Source organism: Hyaena hyaena, unplaced genomic scaffold, assembly GCF_003009895.1.
Source record: "Hyaena hyaena isolate Hyena2069 unplaced genomic scaffold, ASM300989v1 scaffold_1080, whole genome shotgun sequence".
NCBI lineage: Eukaryota > Metazoa > Chordata > Mammalia > Carnivora > Hyaenidae > Hyaena > Hyaena hyaena.
Window position 1 is genome coordinate 67,218 of NW_024081704.1, and position 21,135 is coordinate 88,352.

Below are 21,135 nucleotides of genomic sequence, written 5' to 3' on the forward strand. Positions count from 1 at the left end.
AAGATTTTCAGAAATCAGGAAGTCCTCTTGGTGACATGGAGATAACACACTATTGTCTGAAGGCAGCAGAGAAAGTTCCCCAAGACAGACTTACTCCATGCTTCCTGGAAACAGATGATGTTCACTCCACACATGGCAGCCACTTCTGCTATGGCTTCTATGCGTCTGTGAAGGGCAGTGACCTGGAAATTCAAAAAGCAAGGATTAGAATCCATTTTCTTTTATTGGTTGAGATCATTTTTTTTTCAAGTTTATTCATTTATTTTGAGAGAGACAGTGTGCTGCACAAGTGGGGGAGGGGCAGAGAGAGAGGGAGAGAGAGAATCCCAAGCAGGGTCTACACTGTCAGCACGGAACCTGACACAGGGCTTGAACTCACAAACTGTAAGATCACGAATCGAGCAAAAGTTGGACACTTAACCAACTGAGCCAGGTGCCCCTGGTTGAGACCACTTTTAGAACTCACCCTCATGTATGTGGAATGACCCCAACCTAGGCAGCTGCAAGAGGACAAGTAGGGTGGGGGGGTTCTGATATACCCTACTCTCATCAAGTCCAAAATCTGCAGGAAAAGGTGGAGGTGCAGAGGGTCCAGGGTTCCATACACTCAATGTTGCCTTTCAGAGCCTGTTTCTTTACCTGGAGAACGGGAAGAAGACTGTCTTGCCACTGCCCTAAGGAGTTGCTTAAAGGAGTGCATAAGCTTGTCTGCTACTTACTACAAGAGGGCCTTACACCCAGTGCACACCATGGCCATCCCCTGGGCTAACTGCTCCTTTTGCCTTAGGACACAGTCCACTTTCTACCACCCTGCTCTTGAGGCTTCTGGAATGCCTTGTTGTCCTGCCACTTCCATTTTCCTACGTGTATCTTATCATCAAATGAATGGATCCCATTTCCTAGCTGTGTCCCCCATCAGGAATGTACTTCCCCACTCCACCCAATCTTCCTGGGATGATTATTCATGTTGTGTGTCCTCCAGAGTGACTCTCCCAGCAAAGGGCTGAGCATCAAGAGGTGCCTGGGACTCCCTGGTGGGTCCCTTTAGTGGTGCTGTTCCTGCTGTGCTGTTGTATTCCTCCACTGTCTGTCATTCCCATCACCCCATGAGCTCCTCAGGGGCAGGAGGAAAGGGTCTTCATCTTCTCAGTGTCCTCAGCACAATGCCTGGCTCCCAGGAGATGTTTGGAAGTGTTTGTTCATAGAAAGACCAGAAGAACCAGGTTGAAAACCCAGAGAGTACCCACACTTTATAATGCTCTCTCCTGTGAAAGTGCACATCAAGGCTCTGTGGATATTGGCTAGGTGCTGACAGTGTGCAAAGTGTGCTGTTGTGGAGGGGAGAGACAGTGACCCTGCTCCTGACAGTCTGGGATGGTTGAGGAAGCATATTCACAGTGCTGGACCTGGAATCCAATGGCCTTTTCTTGAGAATCCCTAGGAGCTCTGAGGCATGCTGTATCCCCAGGAAATCTCTGCAGAGAAACTCTTAAAAGCTTCAGCAGCTGGAGAAATGCTGTGAAGAAGTATATACAACAAATCCCCTGTGTCTGTGATAACACGTTTCTTTAGGGACATACAAGATGCCGTCACATTTATATTAACTGTAAGGTCATAAGGAAATGCGTATCATATTCCTGCCACCTGAGACACCATCAGCTGACCGACATCTGGATTCAGTGAGTCCCTGCTCTCAGGATCAAGGCAGAGGAACATGCAGATGGACAGACAGGTCCTGACTGGTGTGTGCCAGCAGGTACCCTTCTGGTAAGAGACTGAGAGGCGGAGTTGCAGAGAGACAGCGTGAGCCAAAAAGAAGGGCACCCTCTCAATTGATAAATGGAACTTCAGATCAATCACAGGAGAGGACATGGAGGGGCAGGCAGAGAGAGGGTAGGAGCCAGAAGAGAAAGAGGAGCCAGAGATGCGGGCTGCAGGGAAGGTGGTGGCCAGGGCAGAAGCATCTAGGTGACACTTGGGGTGCCTACAGACCTGCAGTGAGCAGTGGACCTGCAGTGACCCAGAGACTGTGGACGTGTTCAAAACAAAGAATGAGCCACAGCTCCGTTTGTGTATTTATGGTCAAAAGAGGCTGCACCTGTTTTGCCACAGGGGCATCGGCAGGCAGGGGAGTTCGGTTCTGAACAAGTCCCACGCGCACGGTCCGAGGTGGCCTCAGCTGTTCCTTTGACGCCTCAAAGGCATATCCCTGCAGCTCAAAGTCCCCTTCAGAGGCAGCTTCAAAAGGCCTTCCAGGCAGATCGAGCTTCCTAAATGGGCAGGAAAGTAGAAGGGGGACAATTTGCATGAGGTCTACTGAATTTAAAATTCACCTCCAACCCCCCCATATTCATCTATCTGGTAGAGAGGAGGCAGGGGTGTCTGGTAGGAAGGCACACAGATCACCCCAGGGCCTGGGGCCACTTGTGGGGGCCAGGAGGAGGGAGGGCCCTGCCTGGTGGAGAACGGACAGTATGCTGAGTATGGACTTCCCTAGGGAAGTACCCATAGTCTTCAGGCCTGGCAAAGCAGGGGAACAGAGCGGGGGCTGCAGGATGACTGGTCAAGAGGCTGGTGTTTTAGAGCTACTGACCTCAGAGTGGGATTAGTCCCAGCAGTCAGCACAGAAGAGGAGAGGCAATGGATTTCCAAAATGTTTGTAGACTAGATTCAGAAGGCTATGCTGACTGAGCCTGGGGCAGGCTGTGATAAGACATAGTGGCTGCTGAGAACAGTGCTTAGGGGACTGATAGCATGGGGGAGGGTCCTGTGACCATTCACCACTAAGGGTTACCAGTCTCTGGTGAGCCCCACCACCCTGTCCTGCTGCTGCTCCTACTGGGGGCAGTTCTATGCCCAGTGCTGGGTGGGCTTGGTGAGGCCCAGGTATCCAGACCAACAGCCCAGGCACTCACCCTAGTTTGTGGTTTATTAACAAAAGCAAGTGGATTATTTATAAAATCTCCCAGTTAAGTGACCACTGGCCAAATGGCAAACACCTCCTGATGCTGGCTGGGTGCTGTGCTCTGAGGTGAAACCCGCAAGAGCATGGGACATGGCCTCTGGCCAGGAAGGCCCTACCATCTAGGGGTGAGATGGTTATGAAATACTCAGAGAACACATCAAAAAATAACCTGACAGCCATTATCTAATAATAATATTTCTCTCCTACTTTAAATCACTTTTTTAAAGACGTTTCTTTCAAAATCACAGCCCTGTCAGCCCAAGCCCCCTGCCACCGCCCCCTGCCAGGCGGTTTCCATGTGATGGCCCTGACAGCTTCAAGTTGGGTTCCGCCCCTGACAATCAGCCTGCTTTTCAACTAGTCAGAGTTCCGTTTGCTAGCAGGTTAGAAATAGCAGCAGTGCCCACACCGTGCCTCCCCTTGCTGTGACTGCCTCAGGCACAGTCCTCTTGCCCCCAGGCAAAGGACTCCCCACCCCTACAGACCTCAGCCCCAGGACAAGTCACCCTGGGGGCAGGAGAAGAAGGGCTCTGTGTATCTGTTTCCTTTTAGGCCACAGGCTGGGGAAGGAGGACCATCCTTTGGGAGACATCTTGCCAGACCCATCCTCAGTCTGGGTCTCATCATGGGAAGATAACAGATGGAAGAGATCTTGTCTCACCTTTGCAAGCTCATCTGTAGCTGTCACCTGGATGACACATGTCCCTCACCCTCCGTCTTTCCTCATCTACCGCCCACAGCTGTTGGCTCTCTCCCCGTCCTTCCACCACCATGAGCCCCGTTACTCTGTGATATGCAGCCTCCCTGCCTTGTTACTATGTTGAGTGCTGTCCCCTGCCCCCATCCAGCTCCCTGTGGACACTCATTCTCCTAGGCTTGAGATGGTGTAGGCCAGGCCACTCATCCTCACATGGAGCTACCTTCAGGGCTCTGTCTCTTCTCAGCACTCCCCTGTTGTCTAGTTACCTCTACCCTCCTGTTATCCAGGTGGTCCATCACTAGGTCCCGCCCCCCCCTTAGTCTTGCAGAACCCAACAGACCCTCGAGTCCCATTCCATAAACAAGTCATATGCTCACCAAAGGCTTGGCACAGGGATGTGTTGGGACATAGACCAGCTATGGCTCAGGTGGGGGCAGAGACCAGATGAATCACAACCTCACAGAGGCTCCGTGCTGCCCAAAACCGTCTCTTGGTCCCTAGAGTCGACCTTCTGCCTTTCTACCCCTTATCCTGCTACAAAGGCCCCTCATGGCCTTACCTCTAATGTTAAGGAGTAAAGCCCATCATTTCCTGCTCAGCCCCACCATACCCTCCCAGGCCCCTCCCCCACCGCCCCCCCTCCCCAACCCAGGGTCAGGGCAGACATGGCCTGAGGGAGCCCAGCTCCTGCCTCCTCTGCAACCTCTAGCTTCTGGAACTTCATCTTTCCCCACTAATAGCTCGTTTACCATCAGCGTTTTAAATAATTAAACTAGAGCTTTGCTACAAAAGAAACACATGCTTGTGGGAGAAAAAAAATCAAACAGTGGGAAAGGATGATATCAAGGGAAAAATGAGGTCCTCTCTCCATCCCACCCCTGAGCTCCTGTCCCAAACCTCAGAGGCAACCCCTCTTAATGTTTTAGGTCCCTTTCCAATATTTTCCTAAATGTGTGTAAACTACGTTGGTGTCCTTCTGTGTATTCTGTTCTTCCACTTACTCCTTTTTTACTTAACAATATGCATAGCTTGGACACCTCACCCTGTTTCCTACAGACCTACCACATCCACTATTAAAGCTACTTGAGTCTCTCCTATTAAAAAAATAAATAACAGAGAAAAAAAAATTTTAAGTAGGGAGGCACACTCTCCGTAGGTCCTTCTGGTTATCTCGTTTGCTCTCCTCACCTCCCCTTCATAGGGAGCTTCCCTGAAGCCCTCACCTCCCACACCTTCTTCAGCCCCCTGCTCCCTGGGGCCCACTCCCCCACTCCAAACTGCCACTGGCCTTCTGGTTGGCTTTAGCAGTGGGAGAGATTCAAACACTTGTCTTCATCCTTCTAGACTTCCCTTACTATCAGATACTCTGTCCCTATCCTGCTCAGTGTCCTTGATACCTGCCTCAGGCCCCCATCCCTGCTTCCTCACCTCTGGAGTGTCATGCAAAGTCACCATTTCTTCTGATTCCTTTAACAGCAGGTTCTCCAGAAACCCACCCAGGGCCCCTCCCACTCTGCACCCAGTCTTCCGCTTAGAAGGAGGACAGTCCCAAGCCCAGCTTCCCCCCATGAGGACCACCTCTGCACAGTCCCTGTAGTAGGTTGAACTGTGACACCCCCCCGCAAAAAAAAGATATGTTCACATCCTAATACCCAGACCTGTGAATAAGAGCCTTATTTGGAAAAAGGGTATTTGCAGATGTAACTAAAGATCTCAAGATAAGATCATCCTGAATTATCCAGGAGAGCCCTGAATCCGGTGACAGTTATTCTTATCAGAGATGCCCAGAGGAGAGACACGGGGAGAAGAGGAGGTAGCCATGTAAAGACAGATACAGAGATTGGGGTGATTCTGCCACAAGCCAAGGGATATAAGAAGCCACCAGAAACTAGAGAAGGCCAGGAAGGATTCCCTCCCAGAGTTTTTGGAGGTATGGCCCTGAAGACAACTTGATTTTGTACTTCTGGTCTTCAGGGCTGTGAGAATAAATTTCTTTTGGTTTAAGCCACCAGTGTGTGGTAATGTGTTACAGCAGCTCTAGAAAACTGAACAGCACCCCCAATTCAACTCAGTAGCCTTCTCCAAAGCTGCTCCTCATCAGATGGATGAATCAGCCACCTGAGGGTCCAAGCCAGAAACTGGCATGATCCTTGCCTCCAAATTCTTTGAAAGCTCCCACCACCATTAGGACAGGTTCTGCTGCTTTAGCAGGGTGTACAGAGCCCCTGGGTCCACCATGGCCACTTTTGCCTTCTCCTCACAACATTCTACACCTACAGTCTGTGAATGAGCATGTTCCCTGGTGTCTGGGCCTAGACCCGGGGTACCTGAGTGCTTCCTGTCTCCAAACCAACTTCTCCATCTCCTTCAGGATGCAGTCCAAGCATGGTGCCCCTGAGAAGGCTTCCTGACCCTCCCCCAACCTTGCACATACATGTACACTCTCTCCAGCTCTCCTTGCATCTTTCTCTCACAATGTAGGACAACCATCAAAAGACAGAAAGTCACTACAGGGTGGGAACCATGGCTTACTCATCCTTGTACTCCCAGTGCCCAAGACAAAAATAAACATGCAATAAATATTTGTTAAATGAATAAATGCTTCTGGGTTCTGGCTGTCTTAAAATTGAGTGTCTGTGTTCTTTGGGGATTTCATCTGCCTGGCCCAGGCAAAAACCCATTCACTTAGCAAACATTCACTAAGCATCATGTTTGTGTTTGACACAGCAGATAACTGGGAGAGAAGGTGAGGTGTGGAACGCAGTCAGGAGTCCAAAGCAGGGGCTGAAGACTCAAGCTCCACCAGGCCTTCACAGAGGTGGCCAGGTCTGAGTCAGGTAATGAAGAGTAAGCAGGGGTTTAAGTGAAAGAAGAGTTTTTAAATGACTAATAATTTTCTATCTTTAGTTTACAATCCTGTGCATAGCCAAATCCCACCCAACTGCAAGGACTGAGCAAGTACAAAGGTTTATACCCTAGAGATAAGGCCTGGAAGGGCTCACTGCTGAGTGGAATAGAACCTTTTCATGAAAAGTTACTGTAAGGCAAGCCCCAGGATGAGGCCTAGTTGTTGTTGACCAATAGACGCTGGCTCCCATTTTAATCCCTCCCCACTCTGAAGGATCTGAATGCTCGCACAAAATGCGTCTTGCAAGAGAGTCCTTATCCCCATCTCTAGAATGTTCTCCAGCCAGTCACCTATACAAAACACTTATTTCTCTTTTCCCAAGACTCTTGTGCTTTATTTCTCCCTAACACCCACAAACTCTACTTCTTTTCCTAGAATGACATGCCCACCTCATCTTTTTTTTTTTTTTTTAATTTCTAGGAGAGAGAGAGTGTGTGTGTGAGCAGGGTAGGGTCAGAGAGAGAGGGAGACACAGACTCTGAAACAGGCTCCAGGCTCTGAGCTGGCAGTCAGCACAGAGCCCGACGTGTGGCTCGAACCCACGAACCGCGAGATCATGACCTAAGCGAAAGTCGGACGCTTAACCGACTAAGCCACCCAGGGGGCCCCCACCTCATCTTTAAAACAAACCTATTTCCATCCTGAGACCCTTGATTAAGATACCCTCTTGACAGGTGTGATGGAAAGCAGTAGTCCAGCATGATTTCAGGAGGGACCCTGAAGTTCATCCTGTCCTGGGTGTCCCTCTTTGGCTAGGAAGAGCCCTTTTTGACCAAGTTCTATACCACTCCTACCCCTAGAGACAGTTGTTCTACTTTCACCATCCACTAGCACTCTTATATCTGAGATCTGGCCCTCTGGCAGTAACTCCACTGCAGCCAGCTGAAGAAAAACAAGAGTGAAAGGGAAAGTATCTTCCAGCTTTGTGCTGGAAGTAGTGTCCAGCAGTGTGCTAATCTCACAAAGTCCTAGTGATGCACACGACCGGCTGGGAATGGGAAAACATTTGCACTGATGGTGGTAACTAACTCCTGTGGCTTGCCAGTGAGAACACTTCCTTCTCCAACCAGATCCAGTTGGCCTCTACCTCCAAGGATCTGCCAGAGGCCCAGTCACTGCAGGAAGTAGGGGCTGGGACTGGGCTATCAGTTGAACTGCTGGGGGGGGCTCTGGCTGGAGGCACTGACCCAAACAGACACCCAGGGTAGAAGCCTAGTTCTGGGGAGAAGGATGGTCACTGGAAGTAGGGAAGGAGAGCCAGGTGGCCACAGAGAAAGTCACAGAGAGTAAAAACCTGTTTTTTTTTCCCTCCCAGGTTCTTTTCCCTTCTGGGTGCTGGGCAACAAGGAGAAAAGTGGCTTGTAAAGGTCACTTGGGGGTTGTGCAAACACTGAGAGGCCCAAAGCTGCCACATCTAGACTTCCTAAGGTCTCTACTAATCAACTCAGATCTTCATTGCCCACCCAGAGCCCTTCAGATCCTGAAGCACTCTCCCTGGTTCCCCAGACCCATACTTGCTGGCCCCAAGGTCTCCCCACCCCAGCCTCTGGGCCCCAGACCTGGTTTCCTTGCCATAGAGAATGCGTTTCACCTCCCTCAAGTCTGCGGGTGGCAGGTACTTCTCCAAGCACTGCTCCAGCGACTCCCATTCAGGCCCCTCCATGACAGGAGTCTGCAAGAGCCAAGGTCCAAACTAAAACTGCCTACCCTTTGCCCCCAGAAAGAGGAGAAGGAGGGGCCTAAAGCCAGGTTCGCGCACGAGCTTTCCCCTCTCCCTGCGCACCATGGGCCCGGGCCGGGCTCACGTGAGGACACGCCTCCTCCTCGCGCCTCCACGTCGCGCAGCCAATCAGCGCTCCAGGGCTTCGCGGGTGGAACCGCCCTTTGCCCTTCGCCCTTCGCACCTCCTCCCGCATGCTCCAGGACACGCCCATTCCACGGCCGACTGCCCCAAGCCCTCACGCCTTAGCCGCAGGCAGCTCGCTGTCGCTGCTTCCTTCCTGTGGACTTCGGAGGTGGGGGTGGTCCGCAGGACCGTTCTGTTGCTCGCTCTCTCTGGCCTCTCTAGCCTTTCCTGCCGTCCGGTTCCTATTAGAGGTGTGGGGCGGGACCGAGAACCCAGAGAGGCGATGAGGCAGGCCCGGGCCCTGCCTCCCGGAGGCAGCGGTGCGGTCTGAGGGAAGTGCCTGGCAAGTCCTGTTGGACCCTCGCGGGGCAGGTTCCCTTCACAGCCCGTGGGCAGGGCTTCTCCCCGCCCGGAACTCGTTCTGGGGTCCGCTGAACATGGGCAGCAAGCCGGGCCGGCCCACCGCACGGGATTGCGGAGGAAGTTACCGGACGAGTTTCAGTGTCCCAAGGGCAGTGGCTGTACCCCCGTCTTCCATTGCCCGGTGTTTGTGAGGACTTCTAGCCCCGCGAGGGGCCAGGCTGGGAGCCCCGGCCGCGCGCGCCCACCCCGAGCTTCGGGGTCAGAGCCCTGGCCTCGCTCATAGCTTGAGCGAAGGGTCGAGTGATCCCGTGCGCTTTCGTGGAGTGCATACTGCAAAATGCTGGGTCCCTGGGCAGCGGCTCACTCTCCGGACCCTTGGGCCCCCTCCGAGCGCTGACGTCTGCACTGAATGTGCCCACAGGGGCACCTTCCTAGGAGGGGGCGCTTTCTCCTGAGATGGTAGGGGTGAGGCCCCTCTCGCAATTCTCCTGATCCGGAGAGTGCTACTCCTTCGTGAGCCAAAGAAGGTCCACTTTTCAGCCCAAGTGATAAATAGGACAGAGCAGCTCAACTCTGGTGGTGAAGCAAGCGGGCCCCAATCGTGGTTAAGCAACTTGCAAACCTTGTGGCCCCAGGAAGGTTATTCAGACACTCTGGCCTTCTGTTGCTTTATCTGTAAAATAGGAATACAACTACCTTGCAGGGTTAAGAGGAAGATGAGATAGATAAGCACAAAAGGAGCTAGAAGTGGGGGGCTGTAGACCAAATGCTTTTGATATTTTATATAAGTCAGTAACACACAACTGCTAACTGGCAGTTTCCAGTTATCTGATGGAGCTCCCTTTTCAAGAATGCAAACTTTGGCTGAAGCTTTTTGCATCTAAGGCTCTGAGATAAGGACAATGCACAGAGAACAAGACTAGTACTTTTTCTTCTTGGTTTAAGGTAGGGACAAACTTGTAAATATTGAGAGATAACAGCAGATTTAAATAATTTGATGTGAAAAAGGTATACAGTATTCTATGGAGTTCAGAGGAAGGGGTGATTTCTGGCCTAGAAAAGGACATTGTTTAAGGCCTAATAGAAGAAATCTCATTACAACTCAAAATGCCTCAGAGGAAACCACACACACACACACACACACACACACACACACACACACTATACTTCTCAGCCCTGTTCTTATCTTCCGTATGATATTTCTTATTTTAGTTAATGGCCTCACTGCCCACTCATTTTGCCAAGCCAAGCCTTTGGGAGTTACTCCAACTCCTCCACGGTCTTTCTTTCTCCTGCACAATCAAGCATCAAATTCTGCTAAATTTATCTCCTAAATGTTGTTAAAATCCTTCACCCTCCCACCCCATGCCTATAATCATGTCCTCTTTTGCTTGGCTTGTTGCTAGTCTTTTAACTTATCCTTCTACCTCTGATGTCTATCCCTAGTTGTCTTTCTAAAACTAGTATCTTACCATCCTTTATACCGTCACATTCAATGTCTCCCTACCTGAAATGACATTTTATCAGAAGATAGAGTTTTGTGAATTCCTACTTATCCTGCAAATGGGCTCAAATATTGCCTTGTCTATAGCCTCTTCTCCAATTGCTCTAGGAAAGATATAGGCTTCATGAACCCTTTATGGATACCTCTATTAGAGCATTTATCAAAAACTATTGTGTAATTATTTCTGAGCCATAAGCAGGAACTGGGTCTGATCTGCTTTTGTGTCTACAGAGCTCTGGCACCTCAATAAATGACTGGTGAAGGAATTAATTCTGATGGGATCACGGGCAGATTCATTAAGATGGTTATATTTGAGCTGGACCTTGAAGCAGAAGTAGAAACTATTATTACTGGTTAAATTGCTTAATCCATCTTTCCCTATGTTCAGTGACAGGTTGTTCATACTAGGTCATTATAAACCAGGATTTCACAAATACGAAATGCTAACTTGAGAAAGATTTTAAAAAGTCATATTTAAATTTTTATATTTGCCTAATTTATTTTTCACTTTAAACAGTAAGACACTTCACTAGATCCTTTTGTGGTAATCATTAAAAAAGACTTTAAGCTCTGCCCTAGTTTCTTTTTGAAATACCTAGACAAGGGACGCCTGGGTGGCTCAGTAGGTTAAACATCTGACTTCAGCTCAGGTCATGATCTCGTGGCTCGTGGGTTCAAGCCCCATGTCAGGCTCTGTGCTGACAGCTCGGAGCCTGGAGCCTGCTTCGGATTCTGTGTCTGTGTCTCTCTCTGCCCTTTCCCTGCTCTTTCTCTGTCTCTCAAAAATAAATAAACATTAAACATTTTTTAAAATTAAAGAAATGCCTAGCCAAGCCCCAAAGGTTTTAACTGCATGCAAGCATACAATAAGGGTCTCCTCCCTGTTTTGAAGACCATCTTTTTTTGTGGCAACATGGTGTGGTTTATGGAAATATGCCACAACCTCAATATGGTGGTTATCTCTGGAGAAGGAGGTAGGAGAATGGGATTAGAGGAATGAGCTGATATATAAATATATAATATTTAATTCTTTTTAAAAAAGATTTGAAGAATTGGGGTGCCTGGGTGGCTTAGTCGGTTAAGCGTCTGACTTCAGCTCAGGCCATGATCTCACGGTTCGTCGGTTCAAGCCCCGCATCAGGCTCTGTGCTGACTACTAGCTCAGAGCCTGGAGCCTGCTTCAGATTCTGTGTCTTCCCTCTCTCTCTGACTCTTCCCTGCTCATGCTGCCTTTCCCTCTCTCTCTCAGAAATAAATTTAAAACATTAAAAATTAAAAAAAAAGATTTAAAGCATTAAAGCATCATTTCCTATCCCCCCAAAAAAGATTTATAGCATATGATATTAACATTTTTTTAAAAATCTGAGTATTCATTATTATGCTTCTCCTTATACTTGAAATATTTTATTAAAGATTATTTAATAGAAAAAAGAGCCTTAGACTAGGAATCAGGAAATCTACAGTGTAGTCTGGGTTCAACCTTTATCTCAGTTTTCCTGTTATAAGAGGGTAGGGGAGGGAAAGAGGCTGGGAAGGTAGTTTACAGAGATGAACTAAGCCTTTCCTAATTCTAATAAAATATTATTGTAATACTTACATGCTTATTTATGACAAAAGAAGTTCATTATAGAGACTGGTTTTATAGAGAGAGCACATTTGTTAAAAATGTATTAGTGTTTGTTTTTAGGTGTTAATTTTAAATTCACAATGTGCATTAATTTTAATTCTTTTTTTTTTTTGAGAGAGAGAGAGAAGATGAGCAGGGGAGAGGTAGAGGGAAAGAGAGAGAGAGAGAGAGGAAACCTTAAGTCTCCCCACTCCCATGCAGGGCTCGATCTCATGACCATGAAACTATGACCTGAGCCAAAATCAAGAGTTGGATGCTCAGCCACTCAACTGACTGAACCACCCAGGTACAGCCAATTAATTTTAATTCTTAAGGAAAGTGTTTAAAGTAGTATGGCCTCTGCTTATCAACATTTGAAGGACTAAACTTTTATGATAATCATGGGTGAGCAATCCTTGCAAAGGCCATGACATGGAAATCCCACCTGTCCCCTTTTCTCCTATGAGCTAGAGGGCTTCTGATGCCATGATTTAGCACTTCACAGCACACACCAGCTTTTGCCTCTTTCTGTCCTATTTCCTCCTCCCAGTAATACTGTGAACTATGGGGCAAAGGTTCTTGGTATTTGTCAGATTTCCAAGTTAAACATGACACTTAGTAGAAATGAAAATACAGGAGACAATATTTGTCTGGTAGTCATGGGGGAAAACTGAGGTGACCCAATTTCTTTTTTTTTTTTTAAATATTTTATTTATTTATTTATCTTTTAGAGTGAAAGAGAGGGGGCAGAGGTAGAGAGAAAGAGAACCCCAAGCAGGCTCCATGCTCAGCGCAGAGCCCAACAGAGGGCTCAATCTCCTAACCCTGGGACCATGACCTGAGCCGAAATCAAGAGTTGGAAACTCAACTGACTGAGCAACCAAAGCTCCCTGAGGTGACTTGATTTCTAAGTAACTTTCTAGAGGTCCAATTTCAGTGTTAACTTGTCTCTGCATAGTGTTCCTCAGCTCAGAAGACACAGTTCTTTGTTTGCTAGGGTTCATTGTATCATTATTATCCTTATGTAGACCTAAGTGTCTCACATGAAAGAGTTTTGGAATAGTATATCCAAGCTGACTGAAAATGGATTTTGTAGCAGAGCAGAGCCAGTTCAGCCATAATGGTGATTTATGAAGTTTCTTTGTCTACCTTTTAGTGGCCTGAATGGTTTCTCTTTTGTTTTGCTTTATCCTTTGTTTGACTTGCTTCCCCTCTCTGGACTAGCCATGTTCTTCCCTGCAAGGCCTTCTTTATTCTTATTAAACTTGCATAATCCACTGTAATGTTAGTTGACCAACACTAGAATGCTCTGATCAACTCCATTGAGTTCAAGGGACTGTTGAAATTCTGTAGAAGGAACCTCTGATGGTGGAAGCATCAGGAGAGGCCCTGAAAGAAATATTTAGATCAGGAAACCACATCCCTCAGATAATGTCATTCAGTAGCCTCAATTTTTTCTGGAATATGGCCTATCTGATGCATCTTTTCCATTCCTATTGCTACTTGTACATTCCTTGTACAGGCTCTCATCATTTCCTAAATCATTTCAACTCATAATCAGTCTTTCTGCCTCCCAACTTCAAATTCTCCATTGGCCTTGATTCCTACGGTGATCTGTTTTTCAAGGGCACTCCATTAGTTTAGTCTGAAGTCCAAGAGGACATGGATTTGACCTCATTTCATGCCGTCATTCTTTCCTTCCCTATACTTTGGATTCCAGTATTGTTAAACTGCTTCTAGTTGTACATTCCATATCACTTCATGCCTCTGTCTTTGTTTAGCTCCTTGTTGATTTATATAGTTCTTACCCAAACCTTAAGATTCAAGTATCTCTTCAATAAAGCCTTTGATGACTTCTTTAGGCTTACCTAAGTTCCCATTTCTGTGTTGCCAAAATATTCAATCTGTGAAGTTTCTTGAAGATAGAGGTATGACATGTCTTTGAATCTACAGAGCTTTGCATATAACTGCAGCAAATTATTGTTGAACCAAATTGGACAGCATGTCAATATTTATAAATGTTTATAGTCACTTGGTGAGTCCTTTTTACATATGTAAACTCAGTACCTACTTATTTAGCCTGCTTTTTAAAAAGACCACAATTGGCTGTAGCAAATTCATAATCATCTCCTTTCAATAAGACTCTCAGCCTTTGCCCCCTGATCATCTAGGATACAAGTAGTCCAAATCCTGTGTACAACAACTACAATAGATATTGGGGGAGAGAGTCCATCCTTGCGGGCTACTTCATATAGCAGTGTTCCGTTCATGGGAAGTTGCTGGTTCAGTACGTCATGGTTCATCACTCTCTAATTAGCCTCCTAGTTCATATTTCTTTGTATTGAGAGTTTGGTGGGATCCTTGGCCATAACATTCTTGAATTGTAGAGAATGTGTTTCAGATTCCATTTTCAGAAAGTCCTAGATGTAGGTAACAGACAGCTGTTACTTGTATACAGCCTACTTGTATTTTGAGAAACAGTTCATTGTAACAGATAGAACATTGAATTGGGTATATAAACAGGTTCTAATCCTGGTTTGCTATAAGGTAATTGCAGCTTTAGGTAAATTACTTGATAGCACTTCCTAATCTGTTAATTTAAAGGTAGTGGACTAATTCTCAGAAATTTTATGATTTTATTATTACTAGAGCTTGGCATCGCTTAAATATTGTAAGAACTGCTTTCATTGAGGCTCCCCTCTCCTTTTTTTATGTGAAGAGTGAGGGCAAGTAGAACACATGTTGTCTAACACCTGGAGAACTCCTTGGATATTAGTGCCTTAAGGCTAGGACTGGGCCACATTTGTACTGGAATGCTATGGGTACAATGGGAACTGCACTGGACTAGAAATCCAAGGACTTGGGGTTCAACCCTGGTTCTATACTTTTTTGGCTATGTAACCATAGACAAATCATGCCGTTTCTGAGCTTTGTTTCTTTATCTATAAATGAGAATAACAAGGGGTGCCTGGGTGGCTCAGTTGATTAAGCATCCAGCTCTTGATTTTGGCTCAGGTCATGATCTCATGGTTTGTGAGACTGAGCCCCGCTTTGGGCTCTGTGTGCTGACAGCGCAGTGTGTTTGGGATTCTTTGTCCCTTTCTCTCTGTCCATCCCCTGTCATGCTGCTTTCTCTCTCATTCAAAATAGATAAATAAACTTAAAAAAACCCAAATGAGGATAACAATATCCATTCCTCTTCCTTTGATTTGAAATCATCAAATAAGCTTAGTTGAAAAATCTTTAAAAATCTATACAGGAGGGGCACCTGGGTGGCTCAGTCAGTTAAGCATCCGACTTAGGCTCAGGTCATAATCTCACGGTTCGTGGGTTTGAGCCCCGCGTCCGGCTCTGTGCTGACAGCTAGCTCAGAGCCTGAAGCCTGTTTCAGATTCTGTATCTCCCTGTCTCTCTGACCTTCCCCTGCTCACGCTGTCTCTCTGTCTCTGTCTCTGTCTGTCTGTCTGTCTCTCTCTCTCTCTCTCTCAGAAATAAATAAAACAGGGGCACCCGGGTGGCTTAGTTGGTGAAGCGTCCGACTTTCGCTTAGGTCATGATCTCGCCGTTCGTGGGTTCGAGCCCCGCGTCGGGCTCTGTGCTGACTGCCAGCTCAGAGCCAGGAGCCTGTTTCAGAGTCTGCGACTCCCTCTCTCTCTGACCCTCCCCTGCTCACCCTCTCTCTCTCTCCTAGAAATAAATAAAACATTAAAAAAAAAAAGAAATACACAAACCATTAAAAAAAATTAAAAATCTATACAGGAGAACCTGGGTGGCTCAACTGGTTAAGCATCCAACTCACAGTCTCAGCTCAGGTCTTGATCTCAGAGCTGTGAGTTCAAGCCCTGCAATGGGTTTCACACTGGGCCTGAAGCCTACTTAAAAAAAAAAAAGGAAGAAAACTTACACAGTGTCATCTCTGTAAGATAATTTTTTTAAACAAATAGTTTATTATCAAGTTGGTTTCCATATAACACCTAGTGCTCATCCCCACAAGTGCCCTCCTCTATGCCCATCTCCCCCCTCTCCCCCACACCCATCAGTCCTCAGTTTGTTCTCAGCATTCAAGAGTATCTCATGGTTTGCCTCTCTCCCCCTCCCCCACTGTTTCCCCCCTTCTTCTCCCCCACGGTCCTCCGTTAAGTTCCTCCTATACATGCAAACATATGGTATTTGTCCCTCTCTGCCTAACTGACTTCACTCAGCATAACACCCTCAAGGTCCATCCATGTTGCTACACATGGCCAGATTTCATTCTTTCTGATTGCCATGTAGTATTCCATTGTATAGATAAACCACATCTTCTTGATCCATTAGTCCATTGATGGATACTTAGGCTCTTTCCATGTTTTGGCTATCGTTGAGAGTGCTGCTATGAACACTGGGGTACATCAGCACTCCTATATCCCTTGGGTAAATTCCTAGCAGTGCTATTGCTGGGTCATAGGGGAGTTCTATGGTTAATTTTTTGAGGAACCTCCACACTGTTTTCCAGAGGGGCTTCACCAGTTTACATTCCCAACAACAGTGTAAGAGGGTGCCCATTTCTCCACATCCTCGCCAGCATCTAGAGTTCTCTGATTTGCTCATTTTAGCCACTCTGACTGGCGTGAGGTGGTATCTCAGTATGGTTTTGATTTGTATTTCCCTGATGAGGAGGGACGCTGAGCATCGTTTCATGTGTCTGTTGGCCATGTAGATGTCCTCTTTGGAGAAGTGTCTGTTCATATCTTCTGCCCATTTCTTCACTGGGTTGTTTGTTTTGTAAGATAATTTGTTAAGCTAATTATTTTTAATAAAGGAAAAAGATGTTTGAATATAATATTCCCATGGGAAATCATAAATCTATCATCCTTAATGTACTGGATACTTGTCTTTGAGGTGTTTTTCCAGTGGTGATAATGTCTTTGCACTGAATCATTTATACTCTTTCCACCAGTTCTTCTGGTGATGAGTATACATTTAAATGATGAGTAATTTTTGAGGAAGGCTGCACCTGAGGTCATAATATAAAGCAAAGCTGACTAGCCAAAGCTGAAATCCAGTACATGAGCTATCACTAGTTTGTTAATCATTTAGGCTAGCAAACTAAGCACAGACTTGTGTATCATTAGGAATGCAAAATCCCTTTAGGGGAACCAAATTTCATGAAGTGTCCATGTGATAAATAAACCTTTTATACATCCTTATCCCCCCCAAAACAATTACATAAATATGAAATAGGCTTAGCAGCAAAACATGTGGCATTTAGAGATACTTAGTTGTCTATAAGCTCAATGTGATCCAACAATGTGTTGTGGCTGCCAGAAAAGCTGTTAAAGTCTTAGGCTGCATATTGAGAGGTGTAGTGTCTAGAGCACACCTGAAATTTGTCTAGCTCTGGGCTAGATACAAAGCATGTAAATCATCTTGAATACATTCAGAAAAGAAAGAGTAATGTTGGTGAGAACATTTAACAACAACAGATAGTCAAAGGCACTGGGAACATTAGCAAAACAAAAAGCAAATAAAGTCAGGAAGAATATTGTCACTTTATTCAGACTATCTAAAGGTGGCCACATATAAGAGATTTATATTTGTTCCATTTTGCCCTAAGGAGAGGAGCTAGAGTCAATGGATAGAAACTCAGGGAGGCATATTTCAACCCAAAGCAGTTATTTCCAAAAGGTGATCCAAAATGAAATAGGCTGACTCTGCCAGCAGTTATTTCTCAGTGATTCTGGGTGTTCAAGTACAGTCTAGATGACCACTTGGTGGGAGTATTGTAGAAGAAAGGCATTCATCAGATGGGTAGTTGAACCACATGGTCCCTGATCTGTGTGTGTTGCTTTAACATGAACCAAATCAAAACAAAACAACTTAGGCATATTAAAGCCAAAGAAGCATACCCAGACCATAGAATAATACAAGACAGTTTGGTATCTGAAGAAGTGAAACTCAGCAAGTGTGTTTTACTGAAGGACCAAGTGATGAGGAGATTTTATTATTAATATTATCATTATTAGTGTATTTGGTTTGGTTGGTTTTAAACAAAAAGGGTCATTTTTATTGCTAGTGTGAGTGGACCTAGATTCTAGGACCAAATAGTGACTGGAGTTCTGGTCACAGAATCAGAGGAAACAAATATCTTGTGGTTTTAAAGAGTAATTTCTTACTTACTTTCTTTCTTTTTTTGTTTATTTGCTTTGGGACACAGAGAGAAATCATGGGAGGGGCAGAGAGAGGAGAGAGAGAACCCCAAGTAGTCTCTTCACTGTCAGTGAAGAGCTGGATGTGGGGCTTCATTGAACCCACAAACTGCAAGATCATGACGTTAGCCGAAATTGGATGCCTAACCAACTGAGCCACCCAGGTGCCCCTGTAAAGAGTAATTGAGTGGTTGGGGCTCAATTAGAGAGGGAAAAACACTGAATGGGGGTTAAGAGACCAAGTAAGTACACAGCTATACACATAACCTAGGGGTGAACCGGTATACAGAAAGAATTAGATATTTGTGAAGCCAAGCCAAATGCGTTTGTGTTCTGTACTCTATTTGCTTTCTTAGATACTGGTATCCTGAAATCCAAACACTGAAGCAGAGTAGATTTTGTGCTCTGAGAGGCTGTAGTGTGTGCTAATGATCCATCATGGAGGGCTTGCAGTACTATAATAAGATACCAGGTCTTTGTACCATCAGGAACCTTACCACTGGCAAGTCCTGCCCTTAGCCCAGGATCTGAATCCTAATTCATATATCAACCTTGCTGCTAGTCCTGCTTGAATGAATGTCCCAAGTTGAATAAGTAGTCTACTGTGTTTGAGGCATTAAGCCCTCTTGCACTCCAGCTTCAGTACTTGAAACTACATTTTGTTTCTTTAAACCCAGGTTTTTCTCTGGCATCTCAGTCCTATCCCCTTTTAAACTTGGCACTGCCAAAGACTTGAATCTAGATTTTGAGTCTCACTCTGGTTGCTGGGCCTTCCTACTTCTTGCCAGACTCTAACATGGCCTACTTCCTAGACTGCCAACTGCTAAATCTCAGGGCCCCAGAGCCTCATCTTTGGGTCTCTGTGGGTGCTGCAGGTAAAGTCTTCAATTTGCTAAGAATCAGGGTACCCTTCATCATCATGAGCCTTTCTTACAGTCCCAGGTTTCTGCCTGATTAAGTGAGTTGGTCTGACCATGCCATCTACACTTGGGGAGCCAAACTAATCCTGGCCTGTGCCAGAACAATCCATAGAAGCCCATCTTCCAGTAGGGCTCAGTTTCTGCAGCCACTACCCAACAAGAGTTTCCTGAACCTGGTATCATGTGTCCTGCTGGACTTCCGTGCTGTGCTTCTAGGATCCGTGGCTCCATCTCTATTAAATTAATAACTGGGTACTTTTCCTGTCTGGATTTTAAAGAGTGAGTTTTAGCAGTCCATGGCAGGCTGTATAGCTTGTTTCACAAGGATATTACAGGTGCTTAATATTTGCTCTCTTCATTGGTTAGTTTTATAAACATGTGTTGAATGTGCCAGACATTGTGCTAGGCACTGGGGTGAAACATGAGTAAGTTATGGTGCTTGTTTTCATCATCATAATAATGGCTCTCTAGAAATTTCTTGAGCACCTGCTATGTACCAGGCACTGTGGTAGGCCTATAAATAGAGACAGACTTTATAGGGTATGGAAGGTGAGATGTAATGGGGCAAGAGGAAATGCTGGGTAGTTTGTATTATATACATAAGGCTCCAGACATAGCACATGGTTTGTGCTTGATAAACAATAGCTGTGTTTATAATATGAGGTGATAACATTACCGAAAGTGCCACACAGGTCCAGAGGTGGGAGAGCAAACATCTGAGCCGGAAGGATGTGTGGAGGACACAGGAAGGTCAATCCAAAAAAAGACAAAGCAAGACTGCAAGCAGAAAACAGTGACCATTGCAAGAGTAGCCAGTCTGTCTGGAACACTAGAGTAGATAAAGCATTGTACTGCATCCGTGTATGAAAAGATGTCTGGAGTGTTCTAGATAGATGTTTGCTAGAGAGAGATTCTAGCCATGAAACCATTAACCATATTCACAAGAGAAAATGATTGCGTGAAGTTGTAAAAACCGGAAGGATCAGACAAGCCTGAAAATTATCCAATTAAAGGAAGGAAGATTGCAGACTGCTTAGTCACCTGAAGAGAGAGAGGAGATCTTACAAAATGAGAAGAGATGATTACATCACTTAAGTGAGCATTGATCAACGTGGTTGACAGGACAAGTGGAAATGTTTTTCTTTTAAATAATTCAAGCCTGCTGGCTTCCAATTCAGTTTAAGATAGTATAAACATCTGCTATATATAAATGTGCATGGCATTCCAGTGGTGAATGAGTAGAATTTAAAAGAGGAATAAGTAAAACTTATTGTCTGTATTCAACTGAGTGCTCATGAATAAAACCCCTGATGGTAAATATACAATAGCCTTTAGTTGAACACATTATATAATGACAAGAAATTAGTATTTTCTTGTTGACCCAATTATAAACATACTTAAACCATATAGTAATAATATAATCAGAGGGAGTCAGTTCTGGTGATTTAAAAAACATTTTTTTAAAAAATATTTTTATTTATTTCTAGGAGAGACAGAGAGAGCGTGAACAGGGGAGGGTCAGAGAGAGAGGGAGATACAGACTCCGAAATAGGCTCCAGGCTCTGAGCTGGCAGTCAGCACAGAGCCCGACGTGGGGCTCGAACCCACAAACCGCGAGATCATGACCTAAGCGAAAGTCGGACACTTAACCGACAAAACCACCCAGGCGCCCCATAAAAAACATTTCTACTTCTAATGTATAAAGTAGACTTAAATCAAGTTCTATGATGAATTTTCAAGGCTGGTTGTTTATATTTTTATGAATTAATAGGTTACAGAAAGCAGTTGGAAATTAAAAGAGTATTAAAAATTGTGGCTATGGGGCATCTGGGTGGCTCAGTCATTGAAGCGTCGGACTCTTGATTTCTGTTCAGGTAATGATCCCAGGGTTGTGGGATTGAGCCCTGTGGAGCATGGAACCTGGTTAAGATTCTCTCACACTCTTCCTTTGCCCCTTCCCTACTCATATGCATGCTCCCTGTCTCTCATGCTCTTTCTCGAAAGAAAGAAAGAAAGAAAGAAAGAAAGAAAGAAAGAAAGAAAGAAAGAAAGAAAGAAAGAAAGAGAAAAAAGAAGTTTAGGAGTACCTGCATGGCACAGTCAGTTAAGCATCTGATTCTTGATTTCAGCTCAGGTCA

General features: G+C 45.6%; 1 protein-coding gene across 1 annotated transcript in view; it reads right to left on the minus strand.

The window, feature by feature from the left end:
- UPB1 (beta-ureidopropionase 1) overlaps positions 1 to 8,236 on the minus strand; it is a 30,156-nt gene extending 21,920 nt beyond the window's left edge. The window contains exons 1-3 of the mRNA XM_039222160.1: positions 8,133 to 8,236; positions 2,099 to 2,270; positions 95 to 182 (exon numbers count right to left, since the gene is read on the minus strand). Of these exons, the coding sequence (XP_039078091.1) occupies positions 95 to 182; positions 2,099 to 2,270; positions 8,133 to 8,236 (364 nt within the window). The remainder of the gene's footprint in view (positions 1 to 94; positions 183 to 2,098; positions 2,271 to 8,132) is intronic.
- Positions 8,237 to 21,135: the final 12,899 nt, after the last annotated feature.